The following is a 20,791-nucleotide window of genomic DNA, read 5'->3' on the forward strand; positions in this document are numbered from 1 at the left end:
TCAATAAAAACTGGAAAAATGAGATGTTCAAAAACTTTTTACCGGTGGTCTATATATGGAGGGAGGGGTGTTCAACTTGATGCAAATATGGTGTATGGAGTGGAAAGTGGGAGTTTGGGGAAAATGGGGGTACAAACCACAATTGTCCATGTATATCCCCATTATTTTGAATTATTTAGTGTTTATTCATTCTGACAATATACTTAAGAAGCCTTCTGGCATCTTTTAGACTCTACCCGTTTAACTTGATCTATCAACTTGTATGTCAAATATATTATACATGCATGCAAGTGAAAATCAACACGATCAAACTCAAACTCTGGAACTCGAAGTGCAAAGCCAAACGCTGGAACCTTTTACCTTCTCATGTCTTTCCAAATACTTACAACCTTCCCAGTTTCGAAAAGCAGATTTTTTTACTTCCACACAAACTCGAAGACTATTCTCACTTTCTTGATTTTTTTTTAGTCAATTCAGCTCTTTTATTTAAGGCCTGGCCTGGATGAGGACTATGTAGTTCGTGATTTGAGCCTTCAACATTAAAAAGGGAGGGGTCTTTCACTCAGAGAGTAGTTAATGCATGGAATGGTCACCCTGAAAAAGGTCGTGGCAGCAGAAACAGTGGACAAGTTAAAATTGGAATCAGATACATACCTAGTCATTAAGTCATAAGCATAAACATGTCATTAAGTCATAAGCATTTAAGTACCTTGACTGCTTGTTACCTCCACCATCATTATGTTTTCACCCCTGTCTGTTTGTTTGTGTGCAGGATATCTCACAAAGTTACGGATGGATTCAGATGAAATTTGGTGGCCAGGTTGGGTGTTGTGTGACAAGGATGAATTATTTCGATTTTGGTGAAGATCTGGATTTGGATACTGGAATTTTTTTTAATTTTATAAACTGATTCTTCACCATCGAGAGATGGGGCCAAAGCGATATATAGCACAATATCTCAAACAGTTGTGGACGAGTTATGACAAAACTAGGTGGATGAGTTGGTTAGGTGACGAGAACAAGCCGATTAGGTTTTGGTTCAGGTCCGGATCCAGATCCGGCCTATCGGTGGGATACAAAACGTAAATGGTTGAGCCTGGTTGAGATGTGCACTCTACCAAGTGCCATTCTCTTTCTAATGTAAAAAGTCCTGTGAAATCTGATGTAAATTTAATGTAAATCCCTTAGCTGCTCATAGCTTTGTCTAGCTAGGCCTGGAATCAATTTGTACTGTAGCTCTATGCTGAACTCTCTATGGCAGCGATGTCTTTCCTCCGATGATTTATTTAAAGTAGATACTGCCTACATTCTTTGAATGTGTCTCTTTAACTGCATACTGCCTACATTATTGGGCACCTTCACACCCAAAGGGGCTTACCATTCTCCTGAGCAAATCGAGAGGCTTCCAAAAAGGTGACCTCACGATCAGCATCCAAGTCTTTCTTATTCCCACACAGGATGATGGCAATGTTCGGGCTGGCGAGTGTCCTCGCATCCGCCAGCCAGTTTGTCAGTGCATTGTAGGTCTCCCGACTGCACGCACACACGATATGCCACATGGGTTAGAGGATAACATACAAAAACATTTATGAGAAAAAAACCTCCCCACAATATTTAGGGCAAATGGGACAACCTCGTGATGTCGTACACCAACAGCGCTCCAGCCGCACCCCTGTAGTAACTTCGAGTGACGGATCTAGAAAAAATTAATGAAATAAATAAAGGAGGGAGGTTGTGGAAAAAAACGGTTAATATGTCGTCCCCAAAGACCTACGAGAAGCCAGAACGAATTGCATGAAAAAGGTCAGCAATTTGAGGTCCGCGTCTCACCGAAAGCGCTCCTGTCCCGCTGTATCCCATATCTGCAGCTTCACAGTCTTGCCTCCTGCACCAACTACTTTAGAACCAAACTCCACTCCGATTGTGTGATTCGAGTCCTGCTTAACTGCAGTGATCACACAAACAGCAAGACAAAATTGCATATTCAAGAAACTGGAAATTTGTGAGAATGAAAGTCTCACTGATCCCACAGAGGAGCCCTGTAATAATAAAAACTAAAAGTAGGATACCCCATAGTTTGGTAATTATTAGCGATCAGGCCAATGTTGAAAATAGAGTGGATTAAAATGCACAAAAGAGCAAATCAGCTGTGCCTGGAGCAGTGATACATGAAGTCCCATTGCAAACAAGAATGAGTTGTACAAAGATCAACTAATTATTTTTAAAAATTAATCACCAAGCATTTTGGAATGAGCTTCATATTAACTTGCTTGGATGGACTTGCAAAATAAAACTTGAACCTACTCCATCCAGGTGGGCAGTTTGCTTAATCGGCTCATAACCATCTCAAATCAACATCAATCCCCTTTACATCTCACCGGTGATCTTTGGCTGCAGGTGTGTTTACTTCCCATCTACTTGAAGCACCGCAGCAACTCACGCCCATGTGCAAATTCCAAACAACTTAACCGATGGCATCAGGAACCACGGGAGCGGTGAGGTGCTGGGAACTGCACATCCTAACTTGGACTTGTAATCACAGTTCCTTCATCATCACCAGATTCAAAACCCTGGAAGACCCTACCCCAAGTGCATTTGGCAAACCACCCAGTAGATGGCCTGTAACGGTTCAAAAAGAGCCCACAATTATCTCGTGGAAATTTGGGTGGACAGAAAATGGTGTCCATTAATAGCAGCGGTACCCACATCAAATATGTGGTAAAGTGAAGTTAATAATTGAAAATATCATCCATATTACCCAGAGTACATTACGGTGAGCAATCCAAAACCCTATCAACAAAGGAAATGCAACACGCTAACCTCTCAGCAAGTAATCATCATCTGCTCACGATTTTCAGTTGATCCAAAGCTAACACACGCACACACACAGATAGGGACAGACAAAGAGCCAGACAACACACCGAGTTGAACATAAGCTAAGAGTTAAACTCAGGTGGAACAAAGATGAAGAGCAAGCAAAGACCAACAATATGAAGTCTTCACGGCAACGATTCTGAGACTTACATTTGTTTTCGATGAACTGATGCAGAAGACACGACTTGCCGGTTCCAGCACTACCAATAACGAGGAATTTGAAGAGAAAATCTGCGGTTATGCACAACATGACAAACCGTGTTGTGACTTTACGGTACATCAGCAACACCATACTGTACAATAAATTCAATCGTTTTGCATACTATTTGTGGTGTAAACATGACGAGTGAATGTTGTCGTTTTTTTGATTGTCAGTGGTGTTTTATGCACATTGTCTCAAAACAAAAATGATATCAATGCATTATCTGGAAAGGTAATGCATTGTTATCATTTTCCTTGCACATTTCCACATACCTGCACCCTACCTTCCTCCCCTGTCCCTAACTGTGTGGATCTCAAACATCCGAGGCCTCCGCTCTAAGCTGATAGATCCTCAATCCAGGCTGCTGCCGATAAACCGGATATCATCTGTGTAACAGAATTATTCCTCCCACAGGATGTCCCTGACTCATTAGTGTCTCTCTCGCTATTGTCTCCCCCTTGTTTTATAGGCCTGAACCCCGCCTTGGCGGCAGAGTCGCACTGCACATCAATAACTCAATTTCTCACGGTCTGTGTACTGCTCTTACACCTCAAACCCCGAGGAATACCTTTCACTCCTTCCAATCCTCCCCTCTGTACTTGGTGATGACGAACTTTTGTTCATGTGCTTGTGAAGGTCAACATCTCTCTGGCTATTCTCAGAGAGCAGGCTCCAATGCCGACAAGTCTGGCAGTTCACTCAAGCAAACTGGAAGCGAGTGCAAGCAGCCATCTCACTTCAGCATTAGTCTCATATATATTTTGATTGGATTTTATGTACCATACTCCTTACAGAGCATTGATGCTGCCAAAACAGTTTATTGGCAAGCGTTATACTGTGTGGTTTGCCATTCCTTTCTCAGCGTTGTTTGGCCGTGCTCCATCCCTTTAAATGCTGAATGTCAAGCAAGGAAGCAGCATGTACCATTTTTTAAAAAGTCATTGGAATGGCTCGGCTGGGGTTTGAACCGCTGACATCCCAGACTCGGAGGGCATGCTTTTTCCATTATGCCACAGGGTCTGCTCTCCTATATCCGTCACCCCTGACATCAACTCAGCCTGGGAATTTTTATTTTTTTTGTATACAAGATTGAGGCTCGTGTAAGAGCTAACATTAATGACAAAAAAAGAAACGGACACATAAGACAAAATAAAGGGAGCGGGAGACAAGATGAGGAGAGAGGGGGAAGCACACAAGTCTTCCTTCTTTCTTCCACGGAAACCTGCTCTCTCTTATGCACAGATCCACTCATCTCATCTTCAGTTATCCTACCGTTCTTCTCACTCATGGTATACCGAATCCTGTGGTGAGGCAGTTGCTCTAAAACAAGTTGCCTTCTTTTCCTGGAAAGCAAATGCGACCAAAGGCAATCTCAGATCATTCCACAAAGCCCGCAACAAGTGCGTGTCCACTATCAGGAGAGCCAGAAGACAACATCTGTCCAACATAAACAATGAACTTTCAAACTCATCTCCCTCCTCTAAAACCTGGTGGCACCTTGTTAAGTTTGTCTCTGGTGTATGCTCCCCTTCCATCCTTTCCCCTCTTCAAATGGAACCACAGCAGACACCACAAGGTGCAAAAACCGATCCCTTTGACTGCAAACCTAGTGGAGCTTACTTCCAATCACCAGCAGGATCATGGGTAGACATTCTAATCATGGGTGACAGTCATGGAATCTATAATCAAAGTTAACACAAAATCCTTTCTTTTCTTCAACAACCTCATCTCAGATCAATGATTTGGATACAGACCTGGTAACTCTACCTTGAACATGCTGCTCCTACTCACCAAATAATGAATGGAGGCCCTCAATGTCAGACATGAGATCAGGACCGTATCGCTGGACATACCCCGTGCTTTTGATACGGTCAGGCATCCTGCCTTACTCTCCACTCTGCCCATGACATTGAAGGTCAACTTCACAATAGCTTACTGACTTCATCGACTCTCGTAGCCAACGTGTGGCACTTGATGGATTCCTTTTATCTCCTCTCCCTGTCAAGGCTGGAGTGCCCCAAGGCAGTGTTCCAGGCACATCCTATTTCTGATCTTCATCAATGATCTCTGACTCTCTGTAAAATCCTCTTTATCTATTTGCCAATGAGTCCACCTTCTGCCCTTTACATCCTTCAGACAGGCAGCCAGCAGCCTTTTCCCTCTCTTCAGACCTTGATAAAATCACAACCTGGTCAAGCAATTGGAATTAGTATTGTCATGTCGCCGGCAATTGAGATCATCGGTGACAGATAACCGAAACGGTTTTTCATTCCAAGTCGAGCAGCCAAAATTGGCGGTTGGTTTGTCATGCACGGATGGAAGGAAACAAAGCGTTTACCTGACGAAAGCACACGGGTTTATTCCCGAACCCACAAAACATGCAAACATGACCAAGAAAATTCAGCAATAATGACTTCATGAAAAGAAATGTAATACAAAAGTGTCGAAATAAATGTTGAGGTAAAAACTAAAATTCTAACTGAGGTACCTTACACACAGACTCAAATACATACACAAAGGGTAAGGTAAATTAAAAGAAAATTCCCCCTTTTTGCTGGCACTCAGCTTTAGCCTCAACGAGGATTTTTAGGAGCTCGGCGGCAACTGTTGAAAATGGTGAGGTTGGTTAATGAAAGAACAGCGCGTTGAAGCGCCTCAAAATGGCGCCGGTCAATCACGCGAGCGCACCAAGCCGTGAAGCGGCAGCCAAAAAAGTCATCCTCTCAATTCCTGGCCAGCGAACCCAGCTCCCCGAAGAGCACCACAGACCAACAACACCTCCTCCTCCGATTTTGCCAAAGTTCCCACAAAAGCTCCAAAAGCTCTCCTCACAAGCGCACACACCAAGCAAGAACCAACCGAGCCACCAGAGAGATGCACTCTTCTTCCTCTCACTCCCTCTCGAAGCTTCTTGCTCTGACGTCACCCGACCAATGACCAAGCTCGGAGCGTGGCCTCATGGCCTTCTCTTCCATGCCTTTCGTACCACGCTGGGGGTGTGGCCTTTTTCCTTATTAGGTCCTGTAGGCGGGGCTTAGTTCAGGAACCTGTTTGCTTGGCCTTTGTTGGCAGTTGTTGTTTCAATGGAGGTTTTCATGGCCGGCCTGATTGTAGATGTAAAACGTAAAGAAAGATCACAGACGGAATATCACGTACTGGGGGAAACCAACTTTAATCCCGACCTCGTTAACGCAGCTTCACCCCTCGTGTGAAGACACATAACCAGTCTTAAGCTACAGTTTCCCTACTTAAATACATCGAGATGTCTCCTATGCGTCCACGGTCCATGCTATAACTATACAATCCTATCTTTACTATGGGATTCCTCCATCTAACCCCACAAACATAACACTATTTCAATCCAGACAAATCTCACACCCCCACTCTCTCAAAATACCTCTCCCTCAATCTCCCTCTGACAAACACTCCTGTTTACTAAACAATCCTCTTCAGAAAGTTCAGTCATTCAAACTCTTGGGTTTCACTCTCAGCCATTATCTTTCTTGGGCAAGCCACATTTCAAAGTTGACCTCCAAACCCAGCCACCGACTGGGCATCCTCCGTCGTACAAAGTCCTTCCTTGGCACACCTGATCTATGATCCACCGACAAGGCCTTCATCTGCAGCTTGATGGAGTACTGCTCTCTCCTCTGGACTGGCTCCCCTGCCTCACTTTGAAGCCGTGGAAACCAAGGCCTTCAAGATTACTCGCAATGAAGCTGAATTTATGGGCCTTTCACTGTGCCATCTCAAACAAACCAAAACAGCATTTTATTTTTGTGACTTAACAGCTTTCAATGTTCATGTAGTTTATAATAACTTCAAAAACATAAAGGAGATTGACAAAGCACAAAAGCTGTACAATGTTGATAATAACCGAAGTGTACAATGTCTGCCCGTAGTGCTGTAATCTATGGTACGCCAGGTCACAGCACAAATATCTACAGTACCCCAAAGTGAACACAGTAAGTACACATACACAAGGTGAGAAAAATCCCAATTGGGTACAGTATACAAGGCCAAAAACAGCCCAATTGGGTACAGAAGCCAAAACAGCCAAACTGGGTACAGTACACTGGGGACAACACAGCACAATTGGGTACAGTACACTGGAGACAACACAGCACAATTGGGTACAGTACACTCGGGACAACACAACCCGATTGGGTACAGTACACAAGGCAAAAAAGCCCAATTGGGTACAGTACACGACGTCAAAAACAGCCCAATTGGATACAGCGCACGACGCCAAAAACAGCCCAATTGGGTACAGTACACAATGGCAAAACAGCCCAATTGGGTACAGTACACAACACCAAAAACAGCCCAATTGGGTACAGCACACAACGCCAAAAACAGCCCAATTGGGTACAGTACACAATGCCAAAAACAGCCCAACTGGGTACAGCACACAACGCCAAATACAGCCCAATTGGGTACAGCACACGACGCCAAAAACAGCCCAATTGGGTACAGTACACAATGCCAAAAACAGCCCAACTGGGTACAGCACACAACGCCAAATACAGCCCAATTGGGTACAGCACACAACGCCAAAAACAGCCCAATTGGGTACAGTACACAATGCCAAAAACAGCCCAATTGGGTACAGCACACTGGGGAAAACATAGTTCGCTGGGATCAACACAGCAAGCACAACAGATAACAGTGCAGTACCCAAAGCGCAACCCAGCACAATGCAGTAGGCCTAAGTATCCTGAATTGCGCACATCACGGTCCAATGCTCAACAGTACACAAGGCCAAACACAATACAGTCAGGTAGGGCACACTGGGAAAACAAAGCACAATACAGTACACCAAAACATAGTACAATACGCTAGGCCCTACACAGTACAGTACGCTACGCTAGGCCCTGCATAACACAGCACAACACCGTGCTCTTCGGTTCCTCACGTTAGGGTAAACCATTTACAATGACGTTTCACCAACCAAGGCTCGGATGAGTACGACGTTTATCACCGTGGAAAACGAGGTGCTCCTGACGTTTCAAGCACTACTAACCCGGTATTGAGAGCAAGAGTTTAAACGTCAGGAGCACCTCGTTAACCACGCACTCTTACCGACTCGTCGCTGATAAAATTAACTGCTTATCTCGTCCGACAACGCAGATCCACACTCGCCCTGAAACCAATGTCCCGTTGACGTCACGTCCAACTACGGTCTTCTTGTTTACCGTAAGACTCAGACATCGCCCAGTGAGCAGGTGAAGCCGGAAGGGAATAAAAAGAGGCGAATGAGATGAGGTGCAGAGGACGACCCTGAACAGGATACGTTGATTCACACGAGCAAAGCCGAAGGGCCGGTTAAAGATGGCGAGACTGACAAGGATGCTGTGGGCAAGAAAATGACGTCACATTAATAAACTACCCGTAAATTGTTATGATTACTGTATTATTATTTCCATTGTTCGACATAATTATTTTCACTAATATTATTTTACTATGAATTACTGCTTTATAAAAAAATAAAGAGCACAGGAAGGAGAAATCACCGATAAATTTTGATTCGATTCCTTTCATATCTGATCGTTATCAAAGGTGTTAATCGATCGAGAAAACCTCCTCCGGTGATTGAGGAATCCATCATAACGTTGTAAATTAATACTGTTTCCTAGAACCACATTAAATAATTCATCCATGACTATATATATATATGAGAATATTATATTTAATTAATGGTGGTTAAAAAAAACTAAACTGTAACCCCAGCCGAGCTAATAAACGGCTGTTATACACCGCGACATGATGGGTGTGTTCTGAGGTGTACTGCTTTGGAAATGTGGATTTTAATGTAATATTTGTTTACCTACTCATCATAACGTTGTCAAATCTGAATTATTGCTTCGATGGGGTCTATTTTACAAAGGATGCGAATTTCATACAGTGCCAGCAGGGGGCTACGACCTCCTTAGGATAGGATGTGGGCAAAAGCCGGCTGTCCCGTCTGTCTTTCGGTTATGCACGTTAAGAGATCCCACAGTATTTTTGGGTAACAAGCACCGTACTTCATAACGATTCGATGCTCGAGATTATACTCTCAGGGATGCTGGGTGTAAATACTGTACACGAGGTGGATCGAAAATGACGTAGCGTGAGAATTAAGGGGATGATCCAGATGTCCTCCCGCTTCTGAATGGACTTTTTATGCAACAATCACCGACCGAATCTATTGAGACCTTATATGTCTTATACTTACAGCTAGGCGGTTAACACAAAGTAGATGGTATTCATGTAATACTTACTCTGCGCAGTCAATATGGTGTGAGCCAACTCTTCTGTTTTTTTCTATGTCGGTGAACTCAGCACCCTTTACCCTTTACCCGATTCAAAGTTAGGGTTGTACCATTACAAAAATGGGGGGTGTTGTGGATATATTTGTACAAAAGGCGGGTGCGAATGCGTAAATAGGGTAAATTATGGACTATGGTAATCCGATAATGGTTCGAATCCAGTAAAGGGCTGAAAAACATAATGTGAGATGCGAATAGGACAATGGTTCGAATCCAGCAATGCACTGGGTGATGGGTTAGGGTTGTTGTGGGGTTGGCCACCCGGCTTGCTGGTTGCATCATTTCTGTGGGCGCGTCTGCCGCTAATGCAATGCCTCTCTATAACCAATTATCTGGTACTCATTTTGCCGACCTTGGAAGATTGACAGGCTGAGTCAACCCCACCGGGCATTACTTCAACGGGATTTCGAACTCAGGACCTCAGGATCACAGGCCCTAACCCCAACCATTAGGCCAACACCAATTACATTAAGCCGAATTAACCAAATAATAATTCACCAAATGTCCGTCTGTCTGTCTGTCTGTCTGTTCGAAGGTACCGTAAAAACTGCTGAACCGATCGCAAATATATTTTGGGTGGATAATCCTGGGATCTCCTGGAGTAAAATAGGCTATTTAGTTTTCCCAATTTCAGCTTTAGTCTCCAGGATTCTCAGGTATGGACTCCCGCATAACATTCGCCTTCGCATAACGTTCATTGTTCTCATTCTGACGATGCACGGACTGATCGGACTCGGTGACCGCGGATAAAGACCCTTTATAAGGACACGGGTTGAATCCCTGCTTAAAAGAATTCCATCCCCCTCCCCGCCATCACGGCCGTTTCTCCAACTCACAATCCCACGATATGGGGAAAGGACGACCCAAAACCAATTATCTTCTTTTCGATTCGTATACAAACATCATTAAAAGTAAATAATGACCTCGGCCAAAGTTCAAACGGAGGACAGTTTATATAGGACACGGGTAGTTTATAAGGACACGGGTTGAATCTCTACATGAGAGGTTTTCCACATAGCTATTTGGGCAGTGTATAGGCTAACAGATCGCTGTCTCCATCGATCTTGCCAAGGCCGTAACAGCTATCGGCTCAAAATCCTTTTAACTGTTCATTTGGTACTTTTTACAATGAAGGAAACATTAACAATGTTGTTGTAGCGGCTGCCGCTGGGGTTTCACAATCGCCTTGCACCTATCAAGGACGCGGAGCGATCACCATGCCGGGCTCGTCCAGGACGCCCGGGCAGGCCCGCGCTCAACTTGCCAGGCCTCGGTCGGGACGCCCGGGCATGCCCGGGCATGCCCGGGCAGGCTCGCCCTCAACTTGCCAGGCCGCAGCCAGGACGCTGGGCCACGCCCCCTGGCGCCAGGCCTGGGCAAACCCCCTGGGTTAATAGATATATATTGCTGACCGATAAACGGGTTTTCAGAGTGCCTGAGTGTTTGATTTCAATAAAGCAACTCAGATGAATTCCAGCTTTTTGTCGCGTCCATTCTTCTGATCGACGTGGGAGCCCCAGCTCCTTCATTGGTGACCTATCGACATGGACACGGCAGTCGCCCTTAAACTGCCTACCTTCTGGGAGGCTCACGCTGCGGTTTGGTTCGCACAGGCGGAGTCCCTGTTCGCCCTGCGAGGCATCATGGCCAACGACACCCGCTTCCACCATGTGGTAGCTGCGCTCGGGTCGGCTACCGCAGCCCGCGCCCTGAGCCTCCTCGAAAGCCCGCCAGCCGCTGACAAATACGGCGCGATTAAGCAGCTTCTCCTCGATGCTTTCGCCCTCCCATCGGCGGAACGCGCACGGCGCCTGCTCGAACTGCCTGAGCTCGGCGACACGCGCCCTTCCGAGCGAATGGACTACATGCTTTCACTGCTCGGCGAGCACTCTCCGGCATTCCTGTTCCGGGAGCTGTTCCTCCGTCAGCTGCCTAACCCGGTACGCCTCGCCCTGGCAAGCACGACGATCACAGATCCCCGGGCCCTTGCCAGAGAAGCCGACAAGATCTCCGCTGCAGGACGGCGCATCGCAGCGGCGACATGGGACCCACCGCCGTCCGACGCAACAACCATGGCGCCCGAGCACCCGGCACGGTCGACGGCCGAACTGCCGATGCAATTGGCGGCCGCTCTACCGTGCCGACCACCTCCACCCGACCAAGCGTGGTGTTACTATCATGCCAGGTTCGGACAAAAGGCCCGGACATGCCGACCCCCGTGCACCTTCGGCAGGCCGGGAAACGGCCGGGCCGGCGTTCATTACCAGCCATGAGCGCCGGCCATACGGGCAACTTACTGTTCATCACGGATACAGCGTCCGGACGGCGCTTCCTGTGCGACACCGGCGCCCAACTGAGCGTCATACCCGCCTCTGACCAGGACAGGCAATCCGCGGTTTGCGGCCCCTCCTTAGTTGCGGCCAACGGATCGACTATCCGCACCTTCGGCCCGCGCAACGTCACCCTCTGCTTCGGCGGCCAACGCTTTGCTTGGACGTTTGTAACCGCCAACGTGCCCGTGGCTCTGCTAGGCACCGACTTCCTCTGCACACACGGACTGCTGGTGGACGTCCAACGGCGTCGTTTAATCAACGCTGAAACCTTCAGCTCCCTGGTATGCACATTGAGCAGCTCCGCGCCGACCGAGCTGGCATGCACCGTCCCGGCGGCGAACGAGTTTGCTCGCCTGCTCACGGAGTTCCCGGCCCTCACGCGGCCGACGTTTTCGGCCGTCGCAGTACGGCATGGGATCGAGCACCACATACCAACCACGGGCCCGCTGGTCTACGCCAGGGCCCGCCGCCTCGACCCAGCCAAGCTCGCCGTAGCGAAGGCCGAATTCGACGCGTTGGAGCACCTCGGCATCGTGCGGCGCTCCGATAGCGCGTGGGCCTCGCCACTGCACATCGTGCCAAAGCCGGGGGGTGGATGGCGCCCGTGTGGCGACTACCGCCGTCTGAATGACGCTACCACCCCCGACAGGTACCCGATCCCGCATATCCAAGACTTCTCCGCCCGTCTGGCGGGACGGGTCATTTTTTCGAAAATTGATCTCATACGGGGATATCACCAGGTACCTGTCAGGGCGGCCGACGTCCCTAAAACGGCAGTCATCACGCCGTTCGGCTTATTCGAATTCTTGCGGATGCCGTTTGGTCTCAAGAACGCGGCTCAGGCGTTCCAGCGCTTGATGGACGGCGTGCTGCGTGACCTGCCGTTCCTTTTCGTTTACCTGGACGACATCCTCGTCGCCAGCACGTCCCGGGCCGAGCACCTCCTCCACCTCCGAACACTGTTCGAGCGCCTCAGCGAGCACGGCCTCATCGTCAACCCGGCCAAATGCCACTTCGGCACGACGGCCGTTGATTTTTTGGGCCACCACATCACCAAGAACGGGGCCGTGCCGCTGCCAACCAAGGTCGAGGCCATCACCACGTTCCCGCGTCCCCGCACCATAAAGGCCCTGCAGGAATTCCTGGGAATGGTGAATTTTTATCACCGCTTCGTGCCCCGCGCTGCTCACCTCATGCGGCCCCTCTACGAAGCCCTCCGGGGCAAGCCGGCCAAGCACGACATCGTCTGGTCCGCAGCAATGGATGCGGCCTTCCAAAGCTCAAAGCGGGCCCTCGCCGACGCAACACTGCTCGCTCACCCGGTGCTCAACGCTCCCATCGCCCTCACCACGGATGCCTCCGACTACGCGGTGGGCGCCGTCCATGAGCAATGGGTGAACGGGGTTTGGCAGCCACTCGCTTTTTTCAGCCGGCAGCTCCGGCCGAACGAGCTCAAATACAGCACGTTTGACCGGGAGCTCCTCGGTCTACACCTGGCCGTCCGCCATTTCCGCCACCTCCTGGAGGGCCGACCTTTCACGGCGTTCGTCGACCACAAGCCGTTGATTTACGCCATGGCCAAGGTCACGGAGCCATGGTCGGCCCGCCAACAGCGCCACCTCTCCGCCGTGTCGGAGTTTACCACGGACATCCGGCACGTCGCCGGCAAAAACAATGCCGTGGCCGACTGTCTGTCCCGGGCCAGCGCGAACGCGGTCCACCTGGGCGTGGATTTTGCGCTTATGGCGGCGGACCAAACCACCGACACCACGGTGCAAGCCCTCCGGGCGGCAGACACGGGCCTCCGCCTGGCCGACATCCCCTGCGCGGACACTGTCCTGCTCTGCGACGTCTCCCAAGGCCAGCCTCGCCCCATCGTGCCCGTCACCTGGCAACGCCGCATCTTCGCCTCCCTCCACGGCCTTTCCCACCCGGGCCGGAAAGCTTCCCAGAAGCTGGTGTCGGCGCGTTTCGTCTGGCACGGCCTTCGTCGGGACGTCCGCGATTGGACCAGCGCCTGCACGGCCTGCCAACGGGCCAAGGTCCACCGACACACCCAGGCCCCGCTGGCACCTTTCACCGTGCCCGAACGACGTTTCGACCACGTCAACGTGGATCTGGTGGGCCCCCTCCCCCCGTCACGGGGGTTCACACACCTGCTCACCATGGTGGACAGGACCACCAGGTGGCCGGAGGCCGTTCCCCTCGTCTCCACCACCACCGCCGATGTGGCGCAGGCTTTCATCGCCACCTGGGTCGCCCGCTTCGGCGCACCGGCGGACATCTCGTCAGACCGCGGACCACAGTTCACCTCCGAGCTGTGGGGCGCGGTCGCCCGCAACCTGGGGGTCAAGCTCCACCGTACTACGGCCTACCACCCCCAAGCAAACGGGTTGTGCGAGCGATTCCACCGCTCCATGAAGGCCGCGCTCATGGCCGGCCTTCAAGACGGCGGTTGGGCCGACCGGCTGCCGTGGGTCCTTTTGGGCCTTCGCACGGCCCCCAAGGAGGACCTCCAGGCATCCACCGCCGAGCTGGTCTATGGCCAGGTGCTACGCGTCCCGGGCGAATTCGTGCCCGACGCTACCAGTCCCTGGTCCGCAGCTCACCAGCGCTCGGACCTCCAGGAGGCCGCCCGACGGTTTGCCCCCGTGCCGACATCCCACCACGGTGACCCCCGGTCCTACGTCCCCCCAGCACTCCGCACAGCGGAGTATGTTTTTGTGCGTCACGACGCACATCGGTGGCCACTCCAGCCGCCGTACGACGGGCCCTTCCGGGTGCTGCGACGGGACGACAAGTCGTTCGTCATCGACATCGGCGGCAGGTCGGACCGGATTGCAGTGGACCGCCTCAAGCCGGCGCACGTGGACGTCGACCACCCACCATGGGTGGCCCTTCCGCCGCGGCGAGGCCGCCCCCCATCCACGGGGCCCCCCACTCGACCGCCCACCACCTCACCGGACCCCCTCCCACGACCCGCCAGGGGTCGCTTCGGCCGGGTCATCAGGACCCCCCTCAAGTTGACCCTGCCGGTGCAAGTCGATTCTGGGGGGACGTGTGTAGCGGCTGCCGCTGGGGTTTCACAATCGCCTTGCACCTATCAAGGACGCGGAGCGATCACCATGCCGGGCTCGTCCAGGACGCCCGGGCAGGCCCGCGCTCAACTTGCCAGGCCTCGGTCGGGACGCCCGGGCAGGCTCGCCCTCAACTTGCCAGGCCGCAGCCAGGACGCTGGGCCACGCCCCCTGGCGCCGGGCCTGGGCAAACCCCCTGGGTTAATAGATATATATTGCTGACCGATAAACGGGTTTTCAGAGTGCCTGAGTGTTTGATTTCAATAAAGCAACTCAGATGAATTCCAGCTTTTTGTCGCGTCCATTCTTCTGATCGACGTGGGAGCCCCAGCTCCTTCATTGTTAAAAGTTTATTTTGTGATTAATTTGTGATTGGAGATATGTTGTTTGGAATGAAAAAAGAGATATCGAGTTCAAGTGAATGACGACATGCTGTGATGGTTTCTACTTTCTGAACGTGAACTTCGTGGATAGCCATAGGCAGATTCGCCACGGACCCACGATCGATGTTTCTATGCGTGAACGTACCCGTTTGTACCCGGAGACGGGGCAGCCACGAGTGGGATCTACATAAAATACCCTATTGAAGTGTGGTGCTGCGCACACACAACTTGCTTGCCAAAGAGGGAGGCCACAACGTGTTTGTTAAAACAAAAGTCTTTATTTCGAAAGCTCGAACTGCAGCACTGAGCGGGCTCGAGCTTAGAGCCCGCATATATGTGCCGAGGCCACGCCTAATCCCCGGGCGTGGCCGATCGGTCGAAGGGCGGGCATGTGCCATCGGTCCCCGCCTGGGCGCTCGCGCCACTCACTGGTGCACGGAATTATTACCCCTTGTGCCCGCCACACGCGCCCCCCCAGAATTCCCGCGCACCTGAAGGGTCAGTTTGCGGGGCAAACGGATGACCCGGCCGAAGCGCCCTCTGGCGGCTGGCAGCGTCTGGGATGCCGGGATGCCATCTGCGATGCCGCTGGCGGCATCTGGGATGGGTGCAGGACAGGGTGGTGGCGTGCCGGCGGGGCTGGGCGGTGCCGGGGGTCCGCCCGCCGGGGGGCGGCCCCGACGCGGGGGCCGAGCCACTGGCGGGGGGTGGTCCACGTCGAGGTTGGCCGGCTTGAGGCGGTCCACGGAAACGCGGCCAGGAGTACCGCCGATGTCCAGGGTGAAGTGTTTCGCCCCGGTCTCCAGCACGCGCAAGGGCCCGTCGTACGGGGGCCGCAGCGGTGTCCGGTGGGCGTCGTGGCGGACGAACACGTACTCCGCCGTGCGAAGCTCCGGGGCGATGTGCGTTGGCGGGCACCCGTGGTGCGCCGTCGGCACCGGGGCGATGCTCTGGGCGGTCTCCTGCAGTGCGGAGCGCTACTGCGCCGCGGACCATGGTGCCGTGGAGTTGGGGAGGAACTCGCCCGGCACCCGCAGTGGTTGTCCGAAGACCAACTCTGCCGCGGATGCGCACAGGTCGTCCTTGGGCGCCGTCCTGAGGCCCAGCAGGACCCAGGGGAGCCTGTCGACCCAGCCGCCGTCGCGGAGGGTGGCCCGGATTGCGGCCTTTAAGGAGCGAGGGAAGCGCTCGCACAGGCCGTTGGCCTGGGGGTGGTAGGCCGTGGTGCAGTGCAGCTGGACGCCGAGCCCCCGCGCGACCGCCCCCCAGAGTTCCGAGGTGAACTGGGGGCCGCGGTCGGACGAGATGTCCGAGGGGGCGTCGAACCGGGCAACCCAGGTGGCAATGAACGCCTACGCGACGTCCGCCGCCGTCGTCGCCGCCAAAGGCACGGCCTCCGGCCACCGGGTGGTGCGGTCCACCATGGTGAGGACATGGGTGAAACCCCGTGAGGGGGGCAGAGGTCCCACCAAGTCCACGTGAACGTGGTCGAACCAACGTTCGGGCACAGTAAACGGGGCCAACGGGGCCTGGGTGTGGCGGTGCACCTTCGCGCGCTGGCACGCGAGGCACGTCCTGGTCCAATCGCGGACGGTCTTCCGGAGGCCATGCCAGACGAACTTGTTGGCGACCAGCCTCTGGGAGGCCTTCGTGCCCGGGTAGGACAGGCCGTGGATGGCGTCAAAAACCCGGCGCTGCCAGCCCGCGGGCACGATGGGGCGAGGCCGGCCGAGGGAGACGTCGCACAAGAGGGCCGTGCCCGCGCCGTCGAACGGCACCTCGGTGACGCGGAGGCCCGTGACGGCGGTCCGCAAGGCCTGGACGTCGGGGTCGGCGGTCTGGTCCGCAGCCATCCGGGCATAGTCGATCCCGAGTTGGACCGCGTGGGCGACGGACCGGGAAAGGCAATCCGCCACCGGGTTGTCCTTCCCCGCGACGTGCCAGATGTCCGTCATGTACTCGGACACGGCCGAGAGGTGACGCTGCTGCCGGGCCGACCACGGCTCGGCGACCTTGGCCATCGCGAAGACCAGGGGCTTGTGGTCGACGAAGGCCGTGAACGAACGGCCCTCGAGCAGATGGCGGAAATGCCGGACCGCCAGGTGAAGCCCGAGGAGCTCGCGGTCGAAGGTACTGTACCGCCGTTCGTGCGGGCGGAGCTGCCGGCTGAAAAACGCCAGTGGCTGCCAAGCTCCCTTCACCCATTGCTCGTGCACCGCTCCCACCGCGTAGTCCGACGCGTCGGTGATGAGGGCGATCGGTGCATCGGGCGCCGGGTGCACGAGCATGGTGGCGTTAGCCAAGGTGAGCTTCGCGCCCGCGAACGCCGCGTCCATCGGCTCGGTCCAAGCAACGTCACCTTTGCCCGGCTTCCCCCGGAGGGCCTCGTGCAGGGGGCGCAGGAGCTGGGCGACACGGGGCAGGAAACGGTGGTAAAAGTTCACCATGCCCAGGAACTCCTGGAGCCCCTTGATCGCGCGGGGGCGCGGAAACCCCCTGACCGCCTCCACCTTGGCCGGTAAGGGGATGGCCCCATGCCTGGTGACGCGGTGCCCCAAAAAGTCGATTTCGGCGACACCGAACCGGCACTTGGCGGGGTTGATGATCAGGCCATGCTGGCCCAGGCGTTCGAAGATAGTGCGGAGATGGCGGAGGTGCTCCTCACGGGACGCACTTGCGACGAGGATGTCGTCCAGGTAGACGTAAACGAAATCCAAGTCGCGCAAGACGCTGTCCATCAGCCGCTGGAATGCCTGAGCCGCATTCTTCAACCCGAAGGGCATCCGCAGAAACTCGAAGAGGCCGAATGGTGTAATGACGGCCGTCTTCGGTATGTCCTCCGGCCTGACGGGGACCTGGTGGTATCCGCGGATGAGGTCCACCTTGGAAAAGAGGGACATTTTCGCCAACCGGGCGGAAAAGTCCTGGATCTGAGGGACCGGGTAGCGGTCGGGGGTGGTAGCATCGTTGAGGCGGCGGTAGTCCCCGCACGGCTGCCATCCCCCGCCGGGCTTCGGCACGATGTGCAGCGGTGATGCCCAAGTGCTCTTGGAGCGCCGCACGATGCCCAGCCGCTCCAGCGTAGCGAACTCCGCTTTCGCCACCGCGAGCTTTGTCGGCTCGAGGCGGCGTGCCCGGGCGTAGACCGGTGGCCCGACGGTGGGGATGTGATGATCCACCCCGTGCTTGACGGCCACCGCCGAGAAGGTGGGCCGCGTGAGGGCCGGGAAACTGGCGAGGAGGCGGGTAAAGTCATCCGCTGCCGGAAGCGTACAAACCAAACTCGCCGGGACGGAACCGTTTAGCAAGCCGCTTGGTGAGCCGCTCGGTGAGCCGCTCAACGACCTGCTCAGCAAACAAGCGAGCGAGCTAAAGGTTTCTGCCTGGACGAGCCGTTTGTGCTTTACGTTGACCAACAACCCATTTGCACATAGGAAGTCCGCACCGAGCAATGCCATGGGCACGCTGGCGGTTACGAACGTCCATTGAAAGCGTTGCCCTCCAAACTGCAGGGAGAGGCAGCGCTTCACGAATGTGCATATGGGTGTACCGTTGGCTGCAAGCAACGCGGGGCCCCAGCCCGCGGTTCGCTTGTCGGACGTGTGGGCTGGGATGATGCTTACCTGCGCTCCTGTATTGCAGAGGAAACGGCGCCCGGACAAGGTGTCCGTGATAAATAGGAGGCTGCCAGAATGGCCGACACTCAGCGCTGCTACCGAGCGCCGGCTCGGTCGTTTCCCGACTTGCCAAACGAGCACGGCGGGCAACACCTCTTAGCCTTGTGGCTGAACCTGGCGTGGAAACGGCACCAGGTTTGCGGCGGAGGCGGAGGCCGCGGCTTTTGCAGCTGGGGTGGTGGTGGGCGGGGCGTGGCGGCGGCCACGAGGTGTGCATCAGCCTCGGGATCCACGAGGTGTGCAGCCGCATCAGCCTCGGGATCCACGACGGCCGCACCGAAACTCGCCCGCGTGTCACAGGCCGCGAAGAACTTGTCGGCCTCGACGGCCAGAGCGCGGGGTTCCCTTATTTTGGAACCGGCCAACGCGAGGCGTACCTGTGCCGGTAGCTGGTGTAGAAAGAGCGCCCGGAATTAAAAATCCGGGGCTTTGTCACCCAGCAACAACAGCATGTAATCCATCCGCACCGATGGTCGTGTGTCGCCGAGTCCGGGAAGGTCGAGGAGGCGGTCGGCCCGTTCGCACTCCGTGAGGCCAAACGTGGCGATGAGGAGGCGTTTGAGCCCCTCGTACCTGTGGTTGGCCGGCGGGTTCCGCAGGACGGACACGACTCGGGCGGCTGTGCCGGGCCCGAGGGCGGCGACCACGTGGTAGTAACGCGTCTCATCCGCCGTGATGCCTCGAAGCTGGAACTGTGCCTCGGCCTGCACGAACCATACCTCGGCCTGGGCTTCCCAAAACTCAGGGAGCTTTACCGCGACCACGTTGTTTGCCATGGTGCGTTCTGTGGTCAGCGACGGCTGAACCAAAAGGGGTCACCAGTGTAGCCTGGTGCTACGCACGCAACTTGTTCGCCAAAGAAGGTAAGCCACAACGCGTAGGGTCAAAAGAGTCTTTATTGTAAAGCTCAAACTGTAGCACTGACTTGCTCGGGGCTGCGAGCCCCGTGTATATCCCGAGGCCACGCCTACCCCTCGGGCGTGGCCGACACCCTCTTGGTGGGCGGAATGATGTCACCGCGCCAGCGAGCCATCGTGTCCGCCACACCGTGATAGTTTCTACTTCTTGAACGTGAACTTCGCGGATCGTCATAGGCAGATTCGCCACGGACCCACGATCGATGTTTCTATACGTGAACGTACCCGTTTTTCATGGAAGTCATTCACGAACTTGCTGTCCATGATGTGCGACTGAAGGTGCTACAGGAATGTGGAATTTATTGGTTTCATGCTTTAGCATTCGCCGTATCTGCATTGCCTGTTTGCTTCTGGCCTCCCACCTGTGCGTAGCACGGGTATCTCCCTGTTTAACCAAATGAACGAAATTAACCTAAGGTTAACGAAATAACCAAATTACATTCGGCCGAAATAACCAAAGGTTAACGAATTAACCGAATTACATTAGGCCGAATTAAACAAATTAATGAAATTAACCAAAGGTTAACGAATTAACCGAATTACATTAGGCCGAAATAACCAAAGGTTGACGAATAAACTGAATTACATTAGGCCGAATTAACCAAATTAACGAAATTAACCAAAGGTTAACGAATTAACCGAATTATATTAGGCCAAAATAACCAAAGGTTAACGAATTAACCGAATTGCATTAGGCCGAATTAACCAAATTAACGAAATTAACCAAAGGTTAACGAATTAACCGAATTACATTAGACCGAATTAACCAAATTAAGGAAATTAACCAAAGGTTAACGAATCAACCGAATTACATAAGGCCGAATTAACCAAATTAACGAAATTAACCAAAGGTTAACGAATCAACCGAATTACATTAGGCCGAATTACCCAAATTAACGAAATTAACCAAAGGTTAACGAATTACCCGATTTACATTAGGCCGAATTAAACAAATTTACGAAATTAACCAAAAGTTAACGAATTCTCACCAAACTGCTCACCAAACTCTCCTCCTTT

The 20,791-nt window shown here is 53.1% G+C and overlaps 2 protein-coding genes across 2 annotated transcripts in view; both read right to left on the reverse strand.

Moving 5' to 3' along the window:
* LOC137426945 (ras-related protein Rab-4B) overlaps positions 1-8,436 on the reverse strand; it is a 50,710-nt gene extending 42,274 nt beyond the window's left edge. The window contains exons 1-5 of the mRNA XM_068115996.2: positions 8,272-8,436; positions 3,025-3,105; positions 1,831-1,945; positions 1,634-1,696; positions 1,379-1,533 (exon numbers count right to left, since the gene is read on the reverse strand). Of these exons, the coding sequence (XP_067972097.2) occupies positions 1,379-1,533; positions 1,634-1,696; positions 1,831-1,945; positions 3,025-3,105; positions 8,272-8,287 (430 nt within the window). The 5' untranslated portion in view covers positions 8,288-8,436. The remainder of the gene's footprint in view (positions 1-1,378; positions 1,534-1,633; positions 1,697-1,830; positions 1,946-3,024; positions 3,106-8,271) is intronic.
* The window catches only part of TRPT1 (tRNA phosphotransferase 1), a 458,396-nt gene that overhangs the window by 60,316 nt on the left and 377,289 nt on the right, over positions 1-20,791 (reverse strand). The gene's annotated exons all lie outside the window — the stretch shown is intronic.

This window comes from Myxine glutinosa, chromosome 5 (genome assembly GCF_964187855.1).
Source record: "Myxine glutinosa chromosome 5, kmMyxGlut1.1, whole genome shotgun sequence".
NCBI lineage: Eukaryota > Metazoa > Chordata > Myxini > Myxiniformes > Myxinidae > Myxine > Myxine glutinosa.